This window comes from Babylonia areolata, chromosome 11 (genome assembly GCF_041734735.1).
Source record: "Babylonia areolata isolate BAREFJ2019XMU chromosome 11, ASM4173473v1, whole genome shotgun sequence".
Taxonomy (NCBI): Eukaryota; Metazoa; Mollusca; class Gastropoda; order Neogastropoda; family Buccinidae; genus Babylonia; species Babylonia areolata.
Window position 1 is genome coordinate 40,668,512 of NC_134886.1, and position 22,985 is coordinate 40,691,496.

General features: G+C 39.8%; 1 protein-coding gene across 1 annotated transcript in view; it reads right to left on the reverse strand.

Annotated features, from left to right (window-relative positions):
* Window positions 1–10,193: 10,193 nt before the first annotated feature.
* The window catches only part of LOC143287251 (sacsin-like), a 34,733-nt gene continuing 21,941 nt past the window's right edge, over window positions 10,194–22,985 (reverse strand). The window contains exons 7-10 of the mRNA XM_076595196.1: window positions 18,035–18,775; window positions 16,652–16,927; window positions 15,164–15,371; window positions 10,194–10,888 (exon numbers count right to left, since the gene is read on the reverse strand). Of these exons, the coding sequence (XP_076451311.1) occupies window positions 10,854–10,888; window positions 15,164–15,371; window positions 16,652–16,927; window positions 18,035–18,775 (1,260 nt within the window). The 3' untranslated portion in view covers window positions 10,194–10,853. The remainder of the gene's footprint in view (window positions 10,889–15,163; window positions 15,372–16,651; window positions 16,928–18,034; window positions 18,776–22,985) is intronic.

Below are 22,985 nucleotides of genomic sequence, written 5' to 3' on the forward strand. Positions count from 1 at the left end.
CAGAACGCTCTGCATGTAATCATTACACACTCTTCTCAGCAACTGAACAAATCTAGTGTTTAAGATCAGTTATAAAACACCTCTCACAATATAGTGATTCACAAAATACAGAAGCACAAATCATAGAAGAAGAATTCTTAAAATGTACAACAAACACGGAGTAAACTCGATGGAAATAAACCCAGTCACTGTATGCATTACACCTAAATTTGCAAAACATCACATCGTTTACACAAGGAGCACCAAATACAGCCACAAAATCAGAGTGAATCAAACAAACAGGTCCCAGCACAATCACAAAGAAAATCTGAAATCAACTTCAATTTTTCCTTGATGGAAAGGTATTGTGTAAAGCAAAAATGTCTCCACAAAAATCAGAGATAATTTGAAGCTGGCAGTTCATTGTAAAAGAACCTATGGCTTTACGTTACAAAAGAAAGAAAAAAACAGAATCCAATGGACGAGCAAAAGCCCTAGATAAGAGGTTGGGGGGGGGGGGGGGGGGGGGACAGGGGAGGACAGTTTACAAAAAGAATGTTTTTACATTTGAAGTATCCGATAAATCTAAGTCATTCCATTATGTGGTGATACAATGAACAATGTCCTATGAATTACATTCCTCATCATATATCAAAGTTAAAAAAAACAAAACCAAAAAAAACCCAAAAAAACCCCCAATATTTTCATTATATGCCACCTACACGATCGTCATGCACTATAATGAAGAAACAGAAGAGGAGGAAAACAGAAAATCATTCCTACCTAACAATGACTAATATGGCAAAAACAAAAAAAAAAAGAAAGGACAAAACACCTTCACCCCAAATTTAGGTTAAAGGTTAAAAGGTCCCATAGTCTTCCACGGCCACTGCGTCAGTGAACTCATATCCCCTGTCCAGGGCTCGGCAAAGGAAGGCGGGGCCCAGTCCTCTCCTTCAACTGCTTGAAACTTCCACATCCTCAAGTCGGGTACCCATTGACACCTGGGTGGAGTGAGGAAAAAAAAAAAGCAGCGAAAAGTGCCTTTCCAATGGAGGCAACTTCATGCCAAAAAGGGGCTTCGAACCCTGATCACTGGGGAACACGGGATCAAAGTCCATCGCCTAACCGGTTCTGCCGCAGTACCTCCTGATTAAACCCACCCCCAAAATTAAAAGTCAGTAATTCAATAAGAATTGAAACCAGTTTCAATAGGAACTGAAACCAGTTTCAACAGGAACTGAAGCCAGTTTCAGTTTCAATAAGAACTAAAACTAGTTTATTCAATACACTTCACATCACGTTCAATTAGCTAGAAGCAGAAGGCACTCACACACATGGGTCAGATAATTTGCATTGGGATGACGAATAAAATGCTATTAACAAAAGCAACAAACTGAAACGTCGCCATGACGGTTTCCAGAAACTCACCGAGACATTTTAACACAAATAATCAAAAACAAATCCTTTCCATACATGTTAAATACATAGCATGCAAGGCATTAGACTATTAACAGTAACAGAATGAAGAAATGAATTTTCTTGAATAAGTGGAATATCCAGAAAGGCAGTAGATATGTATTCATGACACTGTTTCTACATCAAACATTTCCCCGGCAAAACATTTATGAGCACTGGCTGAATTCAACAAATGAATCTGGCAGACACACTTGCAACATGTCCAACAGGTAATACACAAATGTGTCCGTTCAAGTTTCTCTTTCAAGGAGGTCTCAAAGTGTGCAGACTGATCCGTATATACATACATATATATATATATATATATATATATATATGTGTGTGTGTGTGTGTGTGCGTGTGTGTGTGTATGTGTGTGTAATTTCTTCATGGTGCAAATTTCTACACATATTAAAAAAACAACCGAAAAAACCATCTTCCCATTAAAAGTAAAACATGCACTGCCATTCCAAGAGCATATTCATGACTAAATCTGTATGCATCTGAAGCAAAAAGTTTGTTTTTATGTGAAACTGAATTAGATTGGTGTAAAAGCAACCGCATTTATCTTATGATAAAACAGGCTAATGCCTTCAGCAAAAAGCAAGGAGACTGCTGCATGGTGAGAACAATAGAGAAACAGAACAAGACATTGTTAATTATATACATGCCAGTTGTCATCCTTGTCACCGTAACATTTCAAAAAAGATTCAAAACAACTCTTCCCAGAAATGCATAAACACTTTGATAACACATTAACACACACACACACCCACATGAAAACAAGTGCATAATGTAAACGTGGCAGATTACATACAATGATACAGCTGAACAATTAGTGCACTGCCTGCTACCAGCTAACCGACACCGTGACTGACTGTAGCAGACGACACAAGGAACACAGACAAACGAACTGAGGCACCGTTCAAAATCTGTAACATCGCACACTTCCGAGGCCATCCAGACTGAAACCACACCAGTGCATCACCCCACTGCACTGTCACATTATGTTTCTTCATGCCTACAGAAAACAACAACAATAGCACAGTACTTATACGGCACACATTCTGCACAGAGTGGGCTCTAAGCACTCACATGAAACAATGATGATACAGTACTTATGTGGCACAAACTGCCCATATACAGGGCTCTAAACACTCACATGAAACAATGATAATAATACAGTACTTATGTGGCACAAACTGCCCATATACAGGGCTCTAAACACACATGAAACAATGATAATAATACAGTACTTATGTGGCACAAACTGCCCATATACAGGGCTCTAAACACTCACATGAAACAGTGATAATAATACAGTACTTATGTGACACAAACTGCTCATATACAGGGCTCTAAACATTCACATGAAACAATGATAATTCAGCACTTATGTGGCACAAACTGCCCATATACAGGGCTCTAAACACTCACATGAAACAGTGATAATAATACTGTACTTATGTGGCACAAACTGCCCATATACAGGGCTCTAAACACACATGAAACAATGATAATAATACAGTACTTATGTGGCACAAACTGCCCATATACAGTGTTCTAAACACTCACATGAAACAATGATAATAATACAGTACTTATGTGGCACAAACTGCCCATATACAGTGCTCTAAACACTCACATGAAACAGTGATGATAATACAGTACTTATGTGGCACAAACTGCCCATATACATGTAGCCGGGTTGGCTACGATCTTCGTTGGGCCAGCTTAGCAGACGATTTTTGTGACTCGCCGAAGGTTACCAAGGAAGTTGTAAATCGGTCACAAGTTATCTCCCTTTACAGGGAACCGTATGATGATTTTCATCAATTTGTTAAATTATAAACACTTCCTTATAGATGAGATTATAGTTTTGTGTTATGGAACTTCAGAACGATCATACTTCTCAACTGTAATGATATCATTTGGCCAGAAAGCCTATAACTTTTTAAAACTAATATTTATGTGAATGAGTTTTGGCGCGATCTTCGAAATCCACTCAGTTGAAACATACAAAATACCTTCGTTTTCTATAAATCGATATAGTTACCGTGGAATTTAGAATGTGCATTAAAATGTAAATGATTAAGCCTTCTTCTCGTGTACTGCTTTCCGTGTACACCTAAGTTATAGGCATGCGATGGTACGAAATGTCTGACGGCATTTCGGCGCCACAAAACTATCTCTTCTTCAAGCCATTGGAATTCGTCAGTGCCGATTTGAGCAAAATACGTTTTTACAATACCTACACATTTTTATATCGTGTCTTGCAGATGTTTGCATTTCTGTTATCAATCTGATTAGTATCGTGCATGTATAATTGTGTTGTAGTTGGTTTAAACGAAGTATTTCATTGTCGATCACAAGTGCCAAAAGCACCGCCAAGCGGTGCCGACACGGGAGCTATCCGCTGAGTTTTCTCTTGAATTTTTACATAAAAAATCTTTACTCTAGAAGCAGATTTTATAGATGATTTTTATATAGTTGGAAATTCAGGATGTTCAGTTACTTAATTGTTACAATTATATTACATATCGCGACGTATTAATTGTTGTAATGTACAAAAATGATACATGAACTCGTTAAAAGCTCGTTCATTCAGTGACTCTTTTTATTTACAGTTTTTAACTACATTATTTTTGTAGAAAATGGTTTAGCTTAAGAAAATGCTCGTCTCTTGTAGTTTTGTGTGATATATAATATGTCTATGTTAGTTCCCCGAGCCGAAAGTCAGAAGCCGCTAAATTTGGTCAAACAAACACAAGCTTGGCCCCTCAAGGCTCGCGGAGGGCCGGTTTCGTGAGTCGCTTCGCGGCGCTGGCTTTGCGGTTCGGCGGAACAGAATATAAGGAGTGAGCGAGTGCCAGACATAGAGAGAACTCTCCTGGCCTGGAAGAATGAAAGAATAAAAGAAGAAAACCAGCGCACTGCCTTCCCGAGTCTACCTTGCCTGGCTGCAGCTCTCTTCTGCTAACACCTTCTACCTGTCTTCACCTTCTCCAACACCACCTTACCACCCCGTCACAACTGGCGCTTGCGAGCAGGATTAGGAGAAGACAGAGAGAGAGTGCAGCAGGTACTTCAAGTCCACGCAGAAGTAACGTTGCCCATCAACATGGCCCAATCCGACTTCCTGCCCAAACTCCCGACGTTCTCCGGTGAGGAAAGTGGCAGGGAAGTTGATGACTTCATCTGGGAGGCCCGACTGATCCTCCATCTGCAGCCCCTGGATGACGCGACAGCCTCTCTCTGGCTGATCTCAGCCCTTGCAGGCAGAGCTCGCCAGCAGATTGTCAGGCTGCCGGCGACAGAAGTGGACACGCCAGCCAAAATCCTAACACTACTCGAGGAGAACTGGGGAGAGCAGCGTGACACCACAGACCTTGCCACTGCCTTCTTCACTAGGCAGCAGCAGTCCAAGGAGACGATTGCAGTGTACGCGTCCCATCTTCGGTACCTCTGGACCAAGGTCAACAAGGCTGAAGATGGGATGATGCAGGTGCCAGCGACCATTCTCCGCGACGCCTTCGCCAGAGGTCTTCAGCCTGCTGCACTCAGGCGCGATGTCAGGCGCTTCATCAGAGACCACCCTGACACCACCTTCGAGGCGGCGAAGAAGGAGGCCCAGCGATGGCTGAGGGAGGACAGCGACGCTGACGACAGTCACAACGCCACTGTTGCCTGCCTACAGGCCCAGCTGGCTACATTGACGGCTGAAGTCAACAGTTTGCGACAACAGCAGCAGCAGTTCCCCATGCCAGCACACCGCCCACATCCTCCAGGACCAGCACATCATCCTCGTTGCTGTGCTGCTGACCGGGCCCCAGACCCTCCACACTGTGTCTGGTGTCAGCGGTCTGGCCACACTGAAGACCAGTGCCGGCACAAGCAGCGCTATATGAAGAATGCCAGGCGACAGAAAGCTGACCACCAGACTCCAATGGCAGTCAACAACCAGTGTCTTGTCATCAAACACACTGAGCAATCTGGGTCCATGCCAGCTGCTCCAGCTCCAAACCAGCGACGCAGGAGACGCCGACGCAGACGGAAGCGCCACAGCACCACACCTGATCCTGTGATCCCACAGGTGTCACCTTCACCTTTACTCAGCCTCACACAGCTGAGAGGCAGCCAACGACCACCACCTGCTGTCACGCCGACTGACCCATCCCAACGGTCCTGCCATGTCAACAAAGTGTCAGACTCTGACACTGACACTGACACTGACAGTGGGGTGTGGCTGTTCAGTCCCATGCCAGGGCCCAGGACATCAGCCCAGCAGGCAGCACCAGAGCCGCCTCCACTACCACCAGCTCCCACCCCTAGGCGATCTCTACACCTGACGACGAAGCCAGTAACATGGTACACATCTGGTGTTCCTTACGTTGGTCAGTGACTTTGCTTAGTTGCTGTCTCACTTGAAATTTGAGGAGACAAGATAGGTTAATGATGGACAATGTGTGGGACTGATTGTTCTCTTGTTTTTGTTTTTTTGTCACTGAGCAGTTGAAATTTTTCAAAGATTGACTTTTTTCCCAAGCAAAGCTGTTGAATGCTCACTTATTTTTGGTTGATAATTGTATCAAATTGTATTGATGAAACTGTTCGCTGAACTGCAAATATGTTTTTGGGTGCTAATGAGTTGGTCAAAAAGAAGAGAGAGACAGAGAAAAAAATGACTCAAAGGAAACGTTTGTTAAAAAATGACAACTCCTTTCTAGTCTTCGTTGGGCCCGCGCTTCAGGTACTTCATCTTGAGGAATTTTGTTTCAGGTTCTCTCTAGTCAATACGGATGTGAAGCTGATGAAAAGGAATTATATGTTTATACAACTATTTTCCCACAGTCAGTGTATAACATGCCGATATACATTTCAGACAATTAACATTGTTGGGGCTTATTTTGTTATATTGGGAACACTGTTAATACAACAGCTCCCCTTATAACCTGTACTGGTTTTGGCTTTGGGGGTTTGCATTTTAAATAACGCCCCTCAAGAGCATTTGACTAGAGTCTACCCACTGGATTGCCGTGTGCATTTTAAACACATACTGAACTTTAAGGGCTACATTTAAAATGATGCCCCTTTAAGAATTCAGTGTGGGCAAACCGTTTTGCCCTGACGTGGGTTATACATTTTGTGAAAATCTGACTCTGAGGGTTCACGCTCAAGATAACGTTCCTCGAGGGTTACTGATTATTGTTTGAGATTTTAATGGATTTTGCATTTTTCCGATTTTTGGAACTCAGTGTCTTGGGATTTGCACTTAAGATAATGTTTTGTGTGTTCGTTGGTTTGAATGGATGTATTAGTGCATGATTTAGGCCCCCTTTTATGTAGTCATGAAAAGTGCCAGCGAGGACGCTGGTTGTAACTGAGTAGGGGGGGATGTAGCCGGGTTGGCTACGATCTTCGTTGGGCCAGCTTAGCAGACGATTTTTGTGACTCGCCGAAGGTTACCAAGGAAGTTGTAAATCGGTCACAAGTTATCTCCCTTTACAGGGAACCGTATGATGATTTTCATCAATTTGTTAAATTATAAACACTTCCTTATAGATGAGATTATAGTTTTGTGTTATGGAACTTCAGAACGATCATACTTCTCAACTGTAATGATATCATTTGGCCAGAAAGCCTATAACTTTTTAAAACTAATATTTATGTGAATGAGTTTTGGCGCGATCTTCGAAATCCACTCAGTTGAAACATACAAAATACCTTCGTTTTCTATAAATCGATATAGTTACCGTGGAATTTAGAATGTGCATTAAAATGTAAATGATTAAGCCTTCTTCTCGTGTACTGCTTTCCGTGTACACCTAAGTTATAGGCATGCGATGGTACGAAATGTCTGACGGCATTTCGGCGCCACAAAACTATCTCTTCTTCAAGCCATTGGAATTCGTCAGTGCCGATTTGAGCAAAATACGTTTTTACAATACCTACACATTTTTATATCGTGTCTTGCAGATGTTTGCATTTCTGTTATCAATCTGATTAGTATCGTGCATGTATAATTGTGTTGTAGTTGGTTTAAACGAAGTATTTCATTGTCGATCACAAGTGCCAAAAGCACCGCCAAGCGGTGCCGACACGGGAGCTATCCGCTGAGTTTTCTCTTGAATTTTTACATAAAAAATCTTTACTCTAGAAGCAGATTTTATAGATGATTTTTATATAGTTGGAAATTCAGGATGTTCAGTTACTTAATTGTTACAATTATATTACATATCGCGACGTATTAATTGTTGTAATGTACAAAAATGATACATGAACTCGTTAAAAGCTCGTTCATTCAGTGACTCTTTTTATTTACAGTTTTTAACTACATTATTTTTGTAGAAAATGGTTTAGCTTAAGAAAATGCTCGTCTCTTGTAGTTTTGTGTGATATATAATATGTCTATGTTAGTTCCCCGAGCCGAAAGTCAGAAGCCGCTAAATTTGGTCAAACAAACACAAGCTTGGCCCCTCAAGGCTCGCGGAGGGCCGGTTTCGTGAGTCGCTTCGCGGCGCTGGCTTTGCGGTTCGGCGGAACAGAATATAAGGAGTGAGCGAGTGCCAGACATAGAGAGAACTCTCCTGGCCTGGAAGAATGAAAGAATAAAAGAAGAAAACCAGCGCACTGCCTTCCCGAGTCTACCTTGCCTGGCTGCAGCTCTCTTCTGCTAACACCTTCTACCTGTCTTCACCTTCTCCAACACCACCTTACCACCCCGTCACATACAGTGTTCTAAACACTCACATGAAACAATGATAATAATACAGTACTTATGTGGCACAAACTGCCCATATACAGTGTTCTAAACACTCACATGAAACAATGATAATAATACAGTACTTATGTGGCACAAACTGCCCATATACAGTGCTCTAAACACTCACATGAAACAGTGATAATAATACAGTACTTATGTGGCACAAACTGCCCATATACAGTGCTCTAAACACTCACATGAAACAGTGATAATAATACAGTACTTATGTGGCACAAACTGCCCATATACAGTGCTCTAAACACTCACATGAAACAGTGATAATAATACAGTACTTATGTGGCACAAACTGCCCATATACAGGGCTCTAACAACTCACATGAAACAGTGATAATAATACAGTACTTATGTGGCACAAACTGCCCATATACAGTGCTCTAAACACTCACATGAAACAATGATAATAATACAGTACTTATGTGGCACAAACTGCCCATATACAGTGCTCTAAACACTCACATGAAACAATGATAATAATACAGTACTTATGTGGCACAAACTGCCCATATACAGTGCTCTAAACACTCACATGAAACAGTGATAATAATACAGTACGTATGTGGCACAAACTGCCCATATACAGTGCTCTAAACACTCACATGAAACAGTGATAATAATACAGTACTTATGTGGCACAAACTGCCCATATACAGTGCTCTAAACACTCACATGAAACAGTGATAATAATACAGTACTTATGTGGCACAAACTGCCCATATACAATGCTCTAAACACTCACATGAAACAGTGATGATAATACAGTACTTATGTGGCACAAACTGCCCATATACAGTGTTCTAAACACTCACATGAAACAATGATAATAATACAGTACTTATGTGGCACAAACTGCCCATATACAGTGTTCTAAACACTCACATGAAACAATGATAATAATACAGTACTTATGTGGCACAAACTGCCCATATACAGTGCTCTAAACACTCACATGAAACAGTGATAATAATACAGTACTTATGTGGCACAAACTGCCCATATACAGTGCTCTAAACACTCACATGAAACAGTGATAATAATACAGTACTTATGTGGCACAAACTGCCCATATACAGGGCTCTAACAACTCACATGAAACAGTGATAATAATACAGTACTTATGTGGCACAAACTGCCCATATACAGTGCTCTAAACACTCACATGAAACAATGATAATAATACAGTACTTATGTGGCACAAACTGCCCATATACAGTGCTCTAAACACTCACATGAAACAGTGATAATAATACAGTACTTATGTGGCACAAACTGCCCATATACAGTGCTCTAAACACTCACATGAAACAGTGATAATAATACAGTACTTATGTGGCACAAACTGCCCATATACAGTGCTCTAAACACTCACATGAAACAGTGATAATAATACAGTACTTATGTGGCACAAACTGCCCATATACAGGGCTCTAAACACTCACATGAAACAATGATAATAATACAGTATTTATGTGGCACAAACTGCCCATATACAGTGTTCTAAACACTCACATGAAACAATGATAATAATACAGTACTTATGTGGCACAAACTGCCCATATACAGTGCTCTAAACACTCACATGAAACAATGATAATAATACAGTACTTATGTGGCACAAACTGCCCATATACAGTGCTCTAAACACTCACATGAAACAATGATAATAATACAGTACTTATGTGGCACAAACTGCCCATATACAGTGCTCTAAACACTCACATGAAACAGTGATAATAATACAGTACTTATGTGGCACAAACTGCCCATATACAGTGCTCTAAACACTCACATGAAACAGTGATAATAATACAGTACTTATGTGGCACAAACTGCCCATATACAGTGCTCTAAACACTCACATGAAACAGTGATAATAATACAGTACTTATGTGGCACAAACTGCCCATATACAGGGCTCTAAACACTCACATGAAACAATGATAATAATACAGTATTTATGTGGCACAAACTGCCCATATACAGTGTTCTAAACACTCACATGAAACAATGATAATAATACAGTACTTATGTGGCACAAACTGCCCATATACTGGGCTCTAAACACTCACATGAAACAATGATAATAATACAGTACTTATGTGGCACAAACTGCCCATATACAGTGCTCTAAACACTCACATGAAGCAGTGATAATAATACAGTACTTATGTGGCACAAACTGCCCATATACTGGGCTCTAAACACTCACATGAAACAATGATAATAATACAGTCCTTATGTGGCACAAACTGCCCAGTGGGCTCAAAGCACTCGCATGAATCAGTATATTTACAACAATGCACAATAGCATTCAACAGCATTTGAAGACAAAAAACCCCAAAAAAACCACACCAAAGAACCACATGTATATATTCTACATACATGTACATATCTTATATACAAAGTGCAAATATCACACCAAAAAAAGCACAAAATATGAGGGAAGGGGGAGGGGAGGGAGGAGATACAGACAAAGAGACGACTATTGCTTTGTCAAAGCCATGGGACATGTTGAACAGGCAGGCTTTTCATGTGTACTGAGAACCTTGCGGCAGATCGAAACGACTTTTGCACCAGTCCTCCTCGATATGATGATCAAGGTGGCGTTTGACGTTTGAAGTTTGCGTCCCAGTCCTCAAGGGGGCGGTGGCAAGGCTTTGATTGACGGGTCTGAAAAAGAAAAAGAAAAAAAAAAAAAAAAAGAAGAGAAAATCAACAACATATATATATGTATATCAGTCAGAAAGAAAGTTTTCGTTTGAGCTCCATTTTCTCAAAGAGGCACCAATGCGTTTGGGCAAATCCATACACACCACACCACATCTGCCAGGCAGATGTCTGACAGCAGCATAACCCAACGCGCTTAGTAAGGCCTTGCGTGCATGCATGCATATACATTTGTGTACCTAAGAGAGTGGATTTTTGTTTACAAAATTTTGCCAAAGCAAAGCACTTTTGTTGCCATGGGTTCTTTATCAGTGCACCAAGTGTGTAGTGCACACGGGGCCTCGGTTTATCGTCTCATCCGAAAGACTAGACACTCACTTTGATTTTCCAATCAAACTTGAGAGAAAGGCTGAGGTAAGAGCGGGATTCAAACCCACACCCTCATGAATTCTCTATACTGGCAGCTGAGTGTCGTAACCATTGCGTCACCAAAGAAACCAAGCCATGCGAGACCGATAAAGCCTCTGGCAGTGTCACTGGACACCAAAGTAAAGTATCATCCACGCATGTCTGTGCAAAACACATGGTTCAGACAAAAGTGAAGGACCATGGGGGAACCTGCACAATTTTCTTCATGGGGGTGGGGGGATGGTGAAGTGATGCTGGTCACAAGCCCTTTGGGCGTCACTCCCGCCATACACATCGAAAGGAATCGGCAAACTGCAGTGTATGTATACAGCTAGTGTAATGAGCACTGCTCATAAGTAGACCTGCTTGTGCACTTCCTTTTGTTTGTTTGGTTTTTGTTTGGTTTTTGTGTGTGTTTTTTTTACAACGAAATTTCAGTTGCTGTTTAAAAACGACTGAATAACTGTAAAGCAAAAAAGCAAATAAAACAAAATCAATCAGCCAGGATGAATCACATCCAGCTTTTGGGATTTTCGAGATGCTCCCCTCTGGTCGACGGTACAGAAATAACTTCGCCAATAGCTTTTTCCCCAAAGCAGTCAATGCCCTGTCTCTCGAACAAATCCAACCAACAACCATCCACCTGAATATCTAGTCATTAGCCCCATCCACATGTAATATGCAGCTTCTGTTCAAACGTGTGTGTGTGTATGTGTGTGTGTGTGTGTGTGTGTGTGTGCATGCGTGAATATGCACAAATTTTTTATATTGATATGCACTTGTATGTATCTTATTTCTACTGTATCTGTGTTTGTGTATGATTTTCGATTTATGTTTGTATCTTGTTATGTACTATCCCCCTCAATATTCCTTGTGACCCCTGTACACTTGGTAATAAAGACATATTCTATTCTAATTTTCCGGCTGAAACATCAATTTTTCAAGTCGTTCATGGTGCACGTTTTGTCTGACACAGCCGTGTGTGTCTGCATTAAAAGGCCAGTGGCAGACCGTATGTAGTCTGCATGATTTGAATCATCTCTTGATTATTCTGACATTTTATCAAAACATACCATCTCTAATGCAGTGGTTCTTAACTTTTTACGAAGTCTGTGTCTTCAAAAGGTGCTTTGCTGTACAAATTCAAGTGAAATCCACTGACGAAGACTTGTATACAGTGTATCATATCTAAAGAAATCAAATGTTTACTGCCCCAGGTGTTTCAAGAATTCCCAATGTTAGTCATCTTTGCATTTAATTGAAGTTAAAGGTGAAACATCCCAGAGCTTTTTTTTTTTCAGCCGATGGGGCATTAGGTCTCAGATGCAGTGAATTCATATCCACTGTGTTAACCCTTTGAGCCCCGAGTTCCTGAGCAATTTAACCCTTCTGCCTGAGCTCCTGAGCCAAAATTTGCAAATAATTGGTATTAAACCCTTTGAGCCCTGACCACCGCTTTACCGGTGGCAGAGAAAAATGACATAATGCCCGGCCACCGGTTGAGCGGTGCGTAAACACTTGAAGTGTGCAGAGTCTCAACCTGGCCCATCAGGGCAGAAATCAGGGACAAAACGTGCAAGAAAACAACTGTACACAACGCAGAAAGTAATTGATATGCTTGATGATTTATCGGAAGTAGAGTATGACAATGATTACTCTGATAGTGAGGTGGAATTCGAATTGGATGATTTTGCTATGGATAGTGATGTTGAAAATGAATCTGAGCATGCAGAATCAGTTGATCAAAAGAGGCGTGTCAGGTTGAGACTCTGCACGCCTCATGGTAGAAATCGATCTTTTTTATCCAAAGCACATGCACAAAACACAGTGAGGGGGCACGGCAATGTTGGCGTCGGAATATTACGGTTTTTCTGATTGGCTCTTCAATATAAGTCAACCAATAGCAAAACACGACACAAGTGTTTACGCACCGCTCAACCGGTGGCCAGGCATTATGCCACCCCTCCCCACCACCAGTAAAGCGGTGGTCAGGGCTCAAAGGGTTAAAGGCTCAGCATGGGAAGGCTGGGCCCAGTCCTATCTTTTCTCCGTTCTTACCCTCCCCAACCAAATTCACGCTGATGTACCCATTCACACCAGGGTGGAGCCTGGAAAACTGGTGCAAGGTGCCTTTCCCAAGGGCACAGCACCATGCCAATGATGGGGCCTTGAACTCTGATCACTGGTGACCACACCATCACAAGTCCAATGCCTCACCTTTTGTCTTAGTCTTCGTTCCTGGGCTGCAACTCCCACGTTCACTCGTACATATATAAGTGGGCTTTTACACCAAGACTGATTTTTAAAGCCTTTTCCCTTTTGGTATCTGGATTATCCATTATAATCTATCTCTCTCTCTCTCTCTATATATATATATATATAGAGAGAGAGAGAGAGAGAGAGAGTGAGAGCATGAGACAGAGCGATAGAAACAGAAGTTGTGCCAGAATACAATCAAGTGCTCTGTACTCCATGCAGAGGAATCTGCTGTAACCAAAAAAAAAAAAAAAAAAAAAAAAAAAAAAAAAAAAAAAAAAAGCAACACAACACAACAAAACGCAACCCAATGCAACTTAAAACAGCACAACACAATGCAGTGCTATACATCACAATACAATGCAACAGAACACTTTACAATGCAATCAAATGCAGTACAGTACAAAGAAAACAATACAGTACAGAACAGCATCGTACAATAAAACGCAATGCAGTACAGCACAACAAAGTGCAAGACAACACAATGCAACGCAACGCAAAGCAATGCATAACAATATATCACAATACAATGCAATGCAATAGAATGCAATACAGTGCAAAGCAAAACAATACAGTACAGCACAGCATAGTACAGTAAAATGCAATGCAGTACACCACAACACAGTGCAACGCAATACAAAGCAATGCATCACAATACAAGGCAATGCGATGCAACAGAATGCAATAAAATGCAATATAATAAAATGCATAACAACAAAGCACAGCATAATACAGTAAAATGCAATGCAGAACAGCACAACAAAGTGCAACACAACACAACACAACGCAACGCAGTTTCAAATCCAAGGAGGCATCAAAGCATGTAGACTGGTCCACATACTCTACAACACATGTCATTTTCAAGAATTTCTTTCTTATTTACTATTTTTCTTAAATGAGCACAGCACTGAGTGATAAGGAAAGCAAAGCCATGCAACACAGCACAGCACAACACAACATGACGCAACACAACAACACCACAAAATGTCACACATCACGTCGTCATCAACACACCACAAACACAGCACAGCACAACACACAACATGACGCAACACAACAACACCACAAAACGTCACACATCACGTCGTCATCAACACACCACAAACACAGCACAGCACAACACAACATGACGCAACACAACAACACCACAAAACGTCACACATCACATTATCATCAACACACCACAAAAACAGCACAGCACAACACAACATGACGCAACACAACAACACCACAAAACGTCACACATCACATTATCATCAACACACCACAAAAACAGCACAGCACAACATACAACATGACGCAACACAACACCACCACCAAACGTCACACATCACATTATCATCAACACACCACAAAAACAGCACAGCACAACACACAACATGACGCAACACAACAACACCACAAAACGTCACACATCACATTATCATCAACACACCACAAAAACAGCACAGCACAACACACAACATGACGCAACACAACAACACCACAAAACGTCACACATCACATTATCATCAACACACCACAAAAACAGCACAGCACAAACACACCACCCCACAAACACACCTCATCACAAAGACACCACACAAGCCACATTGGTTATCACAAAACACAGACCTCGGCGGGGAAATTTGGGTGAGGATTCACCTGCTACTGCCATCTTCCTCTTGGGAGTCGTCAGACGCTGCCGGCTGCTGCCGCCGCCTTCCACAGAGCGGTGGCTAGTGCTTGGTCTACATGGCAATGACGCTTGTTGTGGTGGTGATGGTTGCCGTGGAGGTGGTGGTGGTGATGGTTGCCGTGGAGGTGTTTTGTACGTGTCAAACTAAAACACACAAAGCATTACGACAACAAAAGATTCCCTGAAACTGGATGATACTTAAGAGTCCGAAGTAACGTGGAGTGATGGCCTAGAGGTAACGCGTCCGCCTAGGAAGCGAGAGAATCTGAGCGCGCTGGTTCGAATCATGGTTCAGCTGCCGATATTTTCTCCCCATCCACTAGACCTTGAGTGGTGGTCTGGACGCTAGTCATTCGGATGAGACGATAAATCGAGGTCCCGTGTGCAGCATGCACTTAGCGCACGTAAAAGAAACCACGGCAACAAAAGAGTTGTTCCTGGCAAAATTCTGTAGAAAAATACACATCAATAGGAAAAACAAATAAAACTGCATGCAGGAAAAAATACAAAAAAAATGGGTGGCGCTGTGGTGTAGCGACGCGCTCTCCCTGGGGAGAGCAGCCCGAATTTCACACAGAGAAATCTGCTTTGATAAAAAGAAATACAAATACAAATACAAATAATAATAACAACGACGATGATGATGATGATAATGATAATAATATGATAATAATAACAACTATGATAATACTAATAATAATACATTTATATAGTGCTTTTCAAACCACTCAAAACGCTTTACAACAACACATAAGACCGACACATATGAGTATTTTAAAGTGGATACTGAATTAACTAGAATTAACATAAAAGAGAAATTGAATGAACTGGGTTGTAGTTTCTGTAAGCCTGTCGAACACAGATCTCCTTAGATTTGGAGGAAATGGCTACATGTTGTGGTGTGCCTGAAGCAATGGCAATGTCTCCTTTATTGTGGACTTTTAAAAGATTTCTTAGATAATCAAAATATATCAAAATAACATGATTCAAACGTCTTTATCACTTCAAATACCGTAATCGATTTATCACATCGAGTATAAAAATAAGTTTAAATATAATTTTTTCATTGGTAGGCATGCTTTTGCGCTGTGAGTAAGTCTACTTACTCTTGACCAGAATATGCTTGGTTCGAATCTGCTAAGATGCATTTCCCCCCCGTCCCAAAAGCTTTATAATTGATATCAAATACAGGACACATCCTACTGATGTATTATTTCAATTTTTAAAAATAAATGATCTTTTTTTTACTGGATAAAGTGTGTATCACAAGTGAGTCTTGTAGGCCTTGCCTCTCTTGTTCATTCTTTTTCAAATATAGCAGATGTGTTGCAGTTTATATGCATCAGTCCACAGGCATTGGCACCTCTTTGAAACTGAAACTTATCAAAACAAACGTGACTGCATAGAAAAACGACATCCCTTACCAGCTCTTGAGCTTTGTCAGTGATCTTCTCGGCCAGGTCACAAGCCCTTTGGGCGTCACTCTCGCCATACACATCGGAAGGAATCTTCGGGAAGAAGATAAGGTCTGGGTAACGCATGCGTGTGTGGTACTGGACGACATCGTGCAGTTGGGTCCCATCTGCCTGAATCTGAGCATCTCCAACGCGAGCAGCCAGGGAGCAGATATCATGGCTAGTCTTCATTGCGTGGCTGGCGTCGCGCCGAAACAGAACGGCTTTCAGTGCTTTCTCTGCGCACTGAAAAAAAAACAAAACAAAATAAAACCAACCAAGCAAAATCAAACGGAAGTAATAATCTGAAAGAAAAAAAAAGGACTAAGAATGTCTGATATAAAAAAAAGAAGAAAATTCATGTCTGCAAATAAAAAATTTAAAAAAAAGAAAAAGAAAAAAGAAAAATAAGAAGAAGAAGAAGAAAAACACACACAAAAAACAAAACAAAAAACAACAACCTTGAACAATGAATTTAGTTGTTTTTTAAAATTTTTAATGTGCTTTAATTTGCTAAATAAAACTGAACAAGAAATTTCTAATAAAAAGAAAAAAAAAGTAAAACAAGACATGAGCATTAATCTGTCTGGAAAACAACAAAAAAAACAAAAACAAAAAAACAACAACCGCTACAAGCGATTTCTGTTAAAAAGAAAAAAACCCCATGAAACATGAGCATTAATCTGTCTATAAAATAAACATGAACAAGGTCTTTCAATCTAAAAAAACAATGCGTGTTAATCGTCTAAAAAAAACAAAACACACAACAAGATATTTCTATTTAAAAAAAAAGAAAAAAAGAAAAAGAAAAAAAGAGCAGTAATCTGTCTTCAAAAACAAAACCAAACTTGAACAAGGAACTTCCAATAAAAAAACAACAAAACAAACAAAAAAAACCACACCAAAAAACAAAATATGAATATCAATCTGTCTGCTTAAAGAAGTTTGAACAAGATACTTTTGATATAAAGAAAAAACAGTATTGTCATTGTCATAGTCATCAATAATGATACTACTACAACTACTACTACTGCTACTGACAACAATAACAATCATGATAATCATGATCAATTATTATTGTTATTATCATCATTACTATCATTATTATCATTGTTATTATGATTATCATTATTATCATCATCATTGTTATCAGTATTATTAGCTGTGGTACCAGTAGAAGTATCATCATCACTATTATCATCATTATCATAATCGTCATTATCATCACAATAATCATCAATAAAATCATTATCATCATGATCATCATCATAATCATTCTTATCATCATTAGTATAATTATGATCACAAACATTATCATTACAATCATTATCATCATGATCATGAGAGCAGTACCTGATGAGCCTGATAGCAGGCCCAGTTGTAGAGTCCCCTGCCCCCCTGTCTGAGAGTCAGCCTGGCTGCAGTCAGGTCCTGCACAGCTTGACGCATCCACCGCCTGCCTTCCTCCGGCTGCGGAGTGGGGTAACTGGGGCTGCTGCTGAAAAAACGGAACGAAGCTGAACCCCAGCCACCCATGCCACCACCACCGCTACCACCACCGCTGCCACCACTGCGACTGCTGTTGCCGAAGCTGGTTCTGGAGCGTGCATAGGACTCCCCTCTGGAGAAGATGTCGTCAAAAAAGGAGTCGTAGGGACCGCGATAGCATCGTCTCCTGCGAGACGAAGATCTTCTCTCATAGTATGGTTCATAGTAGTTTGTGCCGCTGGTGCCATACCCCTCCACATCATCCTCATCGTCGGATGGAAGTTGTCTCCCCTGCTTCAGAAGCGTCAGGTAGCGTTGCATCTGCTGAAACACTTTGGTGCAGAACTCCTCCCTCCCAGGATTCTTGTCTGGGTGCCATTTCAGCAGAAGACGTTTCACCGCCCGCAAGCGGCTTTTCTCGTCGTGGAAGTTGTGCCAGATTTCCCTCAGCTGGTGCCGTATGTCTGCCAGAACCTTCTTCAAGTCATCACCCTGGTCAGGCTGGGCGAAGGCTGACGGTGGCTGAGTGGTCTCCCCTGAGAAGGGAACAAGGACGGTGTGGGAGGCCGAGGGTCTGATGAACTTGTACAGCTCGATGGCTTGAACCTGTATTCAGACACACATGCAAGTAGGTATATATATATATATATATATATATATATATATATATATATATATATATATTTCCCAATTCTGTATTCTTAGTTGTTTAATCATCGCTTGCCTTTTATGCATCTTTCTTTTTTTCTGATTCATAATCATTTACTTATTCACTGATTTAGTTCCAGCTCGCATGACACACATACACATACATACACAGGCACACACATACTGCCACAGTGTTGCCACAAGAGGGTGGGAAAAGATCTCAAACTCCCAGGCCATGAACGTAACATTTAGCATGTTGTTCAGTCTACTGTACTTGAAAAGGCCCAGACAGACCCCATTCCATTTTGAAGAAATGTTCACATTGCTGGTTGCAGATGGTTGTCTTCTGAGTTTATAAAAGTGTATGGTGACATATTTGTTAAAATATTATATTTCAAGCAAACCTCCTTGAATTTCTAATAACTTCGAATAAGGTTTCCTATTCTGAAATCAATGTTTCTTAATGTATGTGATAAAATCAGCACATATCTCTTTCATGGCATCCAAGAATGTGAAAAATTTATAATAACAAAATGAAAATTTTATCATTGTGTCTCTTATTCGGAAATAGCTTTTCTTAGTTTTTCTTTAAAATTATTTTTATACATGTTAAAATTTCTTTTACCAAAATAACACTTTTTAGTTTTTGTTTAATAGTACATCACAACTAGAAATAAATGTAATAAAATCATAAAAGATGCCAAACATGAATATGAAAGAAGACTTTCAAAAGAATGCAAAACAAACCCTAAATATTTCTGGAAATATGTACAAGCTAAGACAAAATCAAATACAGGCATTAGTCCTTTGAAGACAGAAAATGGAGAATTAGCTGTAAGTGACGAGGATAAGGCAAAGACACTAAATACTTTCTTTGCTGGTGTTTTTACTAAAGAAGATATAAGCAATATTCCTACTGGGACAAAAGAGGAGAAATGTAATTCCAGTTTTTATGACCTTGTGATAACTCCAACAGCAGTAAAGGAAAAATTACAGGCACTTAACCCTAGTAAAGCACAGGGCCCAGATCAGATGCCTCCACGAGTACTGAAGGAACTCAGTGAGGAATTGTCATTACCATTTTGTACACTATTTAATAAGTCAATAGAGTTAGGAGAGGAACCAGATGACTGGAAAACAGCAGTAGTCACAGCAATATTCAAAAAAGGTACTAGATCTGATCCAGGTAACTACCGACCAGTTAGCCTCACATGTGTGGCATGTAAAGTACTAGAATCACTAGTTAGAGATGTTTTAGTTAATTTTATGATTACAAATAATTTATATTCACCATGTCAGCATGGATTCAGGAAACAGAGGTCATGTATTACTCAACTGTTAGAGGTTATGGAAGACTTAACTCAGTTAACAGAAGAGAAGGAATCTGCAGATATATATTTAGACTTTAAAAAAGCTTTCGACTCTGTACCACATTATAGGTTATTATCTAAGTTAGAGGCTCATGGGATAAATGGCAATATCATGAAATGGATAAAGGCTTTCTTGGTAGGGAGAAGTCAGAAGGTAAGGGTTGGAAATAGTTTTTCACCAGATGTGCAAGTATTGAGCAGAATTCCTCAAGATAGTATTTTAGGGCCAACTTTATTCACTATATTTATAAATGACATCCCAGACTATGTTAGTAGTTGCTGCAAAATATTTGCCGATGATACTAAAATTTATGATAAAACCCAAAATTCCTTCAAATTGCAAAATGACCTAAACAACCTACAAAATTGGTCAAACATGTGGAATCTATATTTTAATGTATCTAAATGTAAAGTGCTACACTTAGGAAGAAATAATCCAAAAAAGAATTATATAATGAAAATTGATGGCACAATTTCTAATGTTATTTCAGAATGCAATGAAGAAAAAGACCTGGGAGTAATATTTGATGAAATTTTTTTCTTTTGATGGCCACATTCAGGCTGTGATAAATAAAGCTAATAAAGTATTGGGTATTATTAAGAGAACATTTATATTTATGGATAAGGCCATTTTTGTCAACCTCTATAAAACAATTGTTCGACCAATTTTGGAACATGGTAATATAATTTGGTATCCCAGACTAATAAGACAGTCTAAAGCAGTTGAACAGGTGCAAAAGAGAGCAACTAAAATGATACCAGAGCTAAGAGATTTGGACTACCAAAACCGTTTGAGACAACTAAACTTGCATTCACAAAAATACAGAAGATATAGAGGAGACATGATACAAGTATTCAAGATAATTAATAAAATGGTTGACACTGACCCCTGCACCTTCTTTTCTACTAACAAACTCCATGCTACCAGAAGTTCAAATACCAACCTTTTCACAAAATTTTGTAGAACAAATATTTGTAAGTTTTCTTTTATCTTTAGAGCAGTTAAAGGATGGAATGCACTGAATAATTCAACAAAAACAGCTAAAACTATTGACCAGTTCAAGAATCTTCTAGACAATGACTCTAAATCATTACTAAAACCATTCGATTTTGATGAATGAACATTTAAAAAATTTCATGCGCATGTACGCAACCCTAAACTATTTCTATACTACGAAGGGGCGTTGAAATGCCAAAAAGGCTTAACATTTTTTTTTTAAAAGTCCCAAATTCTGTACCTGTACCTGTATGTTATAATGCTTTTTACTGTGTTATAAACCAAGCTGCTAAGTTTTTATGAATTTCATATTTATATGAAACCTTATATATAACCTTTTCTTCACTTTTAAGTTAAATTTTTGCCACGTTCACTTTTATGTTAGACTGGACTTGGGTTGACAGACTGTGTGAGTGATGACCCTCTGAATGGACATGAAATTTCCAATCGGATTAATAAAGAATAAAGATGCACTGAAATGTATTGTATTGTATGACACCAGTATTTGTTTGATTAGTAATGGCTCATACTGCACCTTTCAGGCTACACTTATGGCTGCTCCCTCTCTCTATAATTCTTTCCGTGAGGCAGTCAATGATGTGATGGTCGTATACCTGCTATTTTAGGCATTCTTTACTTTTCTAAAGATTTCAGATATTCCCAGGTGTAGACCGCTTATTGTTGTTTCACTACCAACAAGTCTGTCAGCTCACTCATTTCCCTAAACACCTGCATGTCCAGGGCACTATATCCATGTTAGCTTTTGGATCTGAAAGTTGTACTTTGCCATTCAGATCCCCACTTTCACTTTCAGCTCCTTGTAGGAGTTTCACACAGAGTCAGTGAGAATTATGGCAAGTTGATTTGCAGACACACGTATGGATGCCAGCCACTGGAGAGCATGTGTCACAACATTGTTCAGCTTCCAATGTCATGCTGGAGGTTGTGACCCTGTATGTGGCATTCTCTTCCTCGACTTTTTTCCATTTTGCACTGATCTCTGGTGATCTCTATTATATATATATATATATATATATAATAGAAAAAAATTATTTAGTAGTAGTAACTTATTATTAGTAGTAGTATCATTATCATTTATTATTATTACTTATTACCATTACTATTTCTATTATTATGACTTATCATTATCATTATTATGATTATTATCATCATCATCATTGTCATCATAGTAGAATTTGTGTCTGAATATTGAGGTATAACCTTCATTCTATGGATTTAATAGTCTATGCAAGCAAAAAGAGAGGAAAACAAATTACTTTAGAACTTGTTTCACCACCTAAAGACATTCATTTTCATGCGTTCACTTTCCAACTTTGTTACACTTATGATTATGTTAATGATAACGGTGATGACTGATACTCACATAACACCTATCTTCAGTCGGAGACCAAGCTTCAAGCACTTTACAAAGCATGGAATCATTTGCACAACAGACTGCCTGCTTGTTTAAAGCCGACTGACAGCTGCCTTTGGGTGCTCATCATTCGCTTCCTGTCTCATTCAGTCTGGCTTCAGTCACACACATATGTGTATAGGAGTGAGTCTTTCATTGCCAGGGACAATCTTCTGTTGCCATGGCTTATCATACATGTGCCATGTGCGTGCTGACACACAGGACTCTGGTTTATCATCTCATCCCAATGACAAGTGCCCAGACCACCACTCAGGGTCTAGTGGAGGGGGAGAAAATACTGGCGACTGAGATTCAGTCCCACAGCCTCAGATTCTCTCACTTCCTAGGCGGTCACGCTACCACTTTGCCAACACTCCACTCCACTTG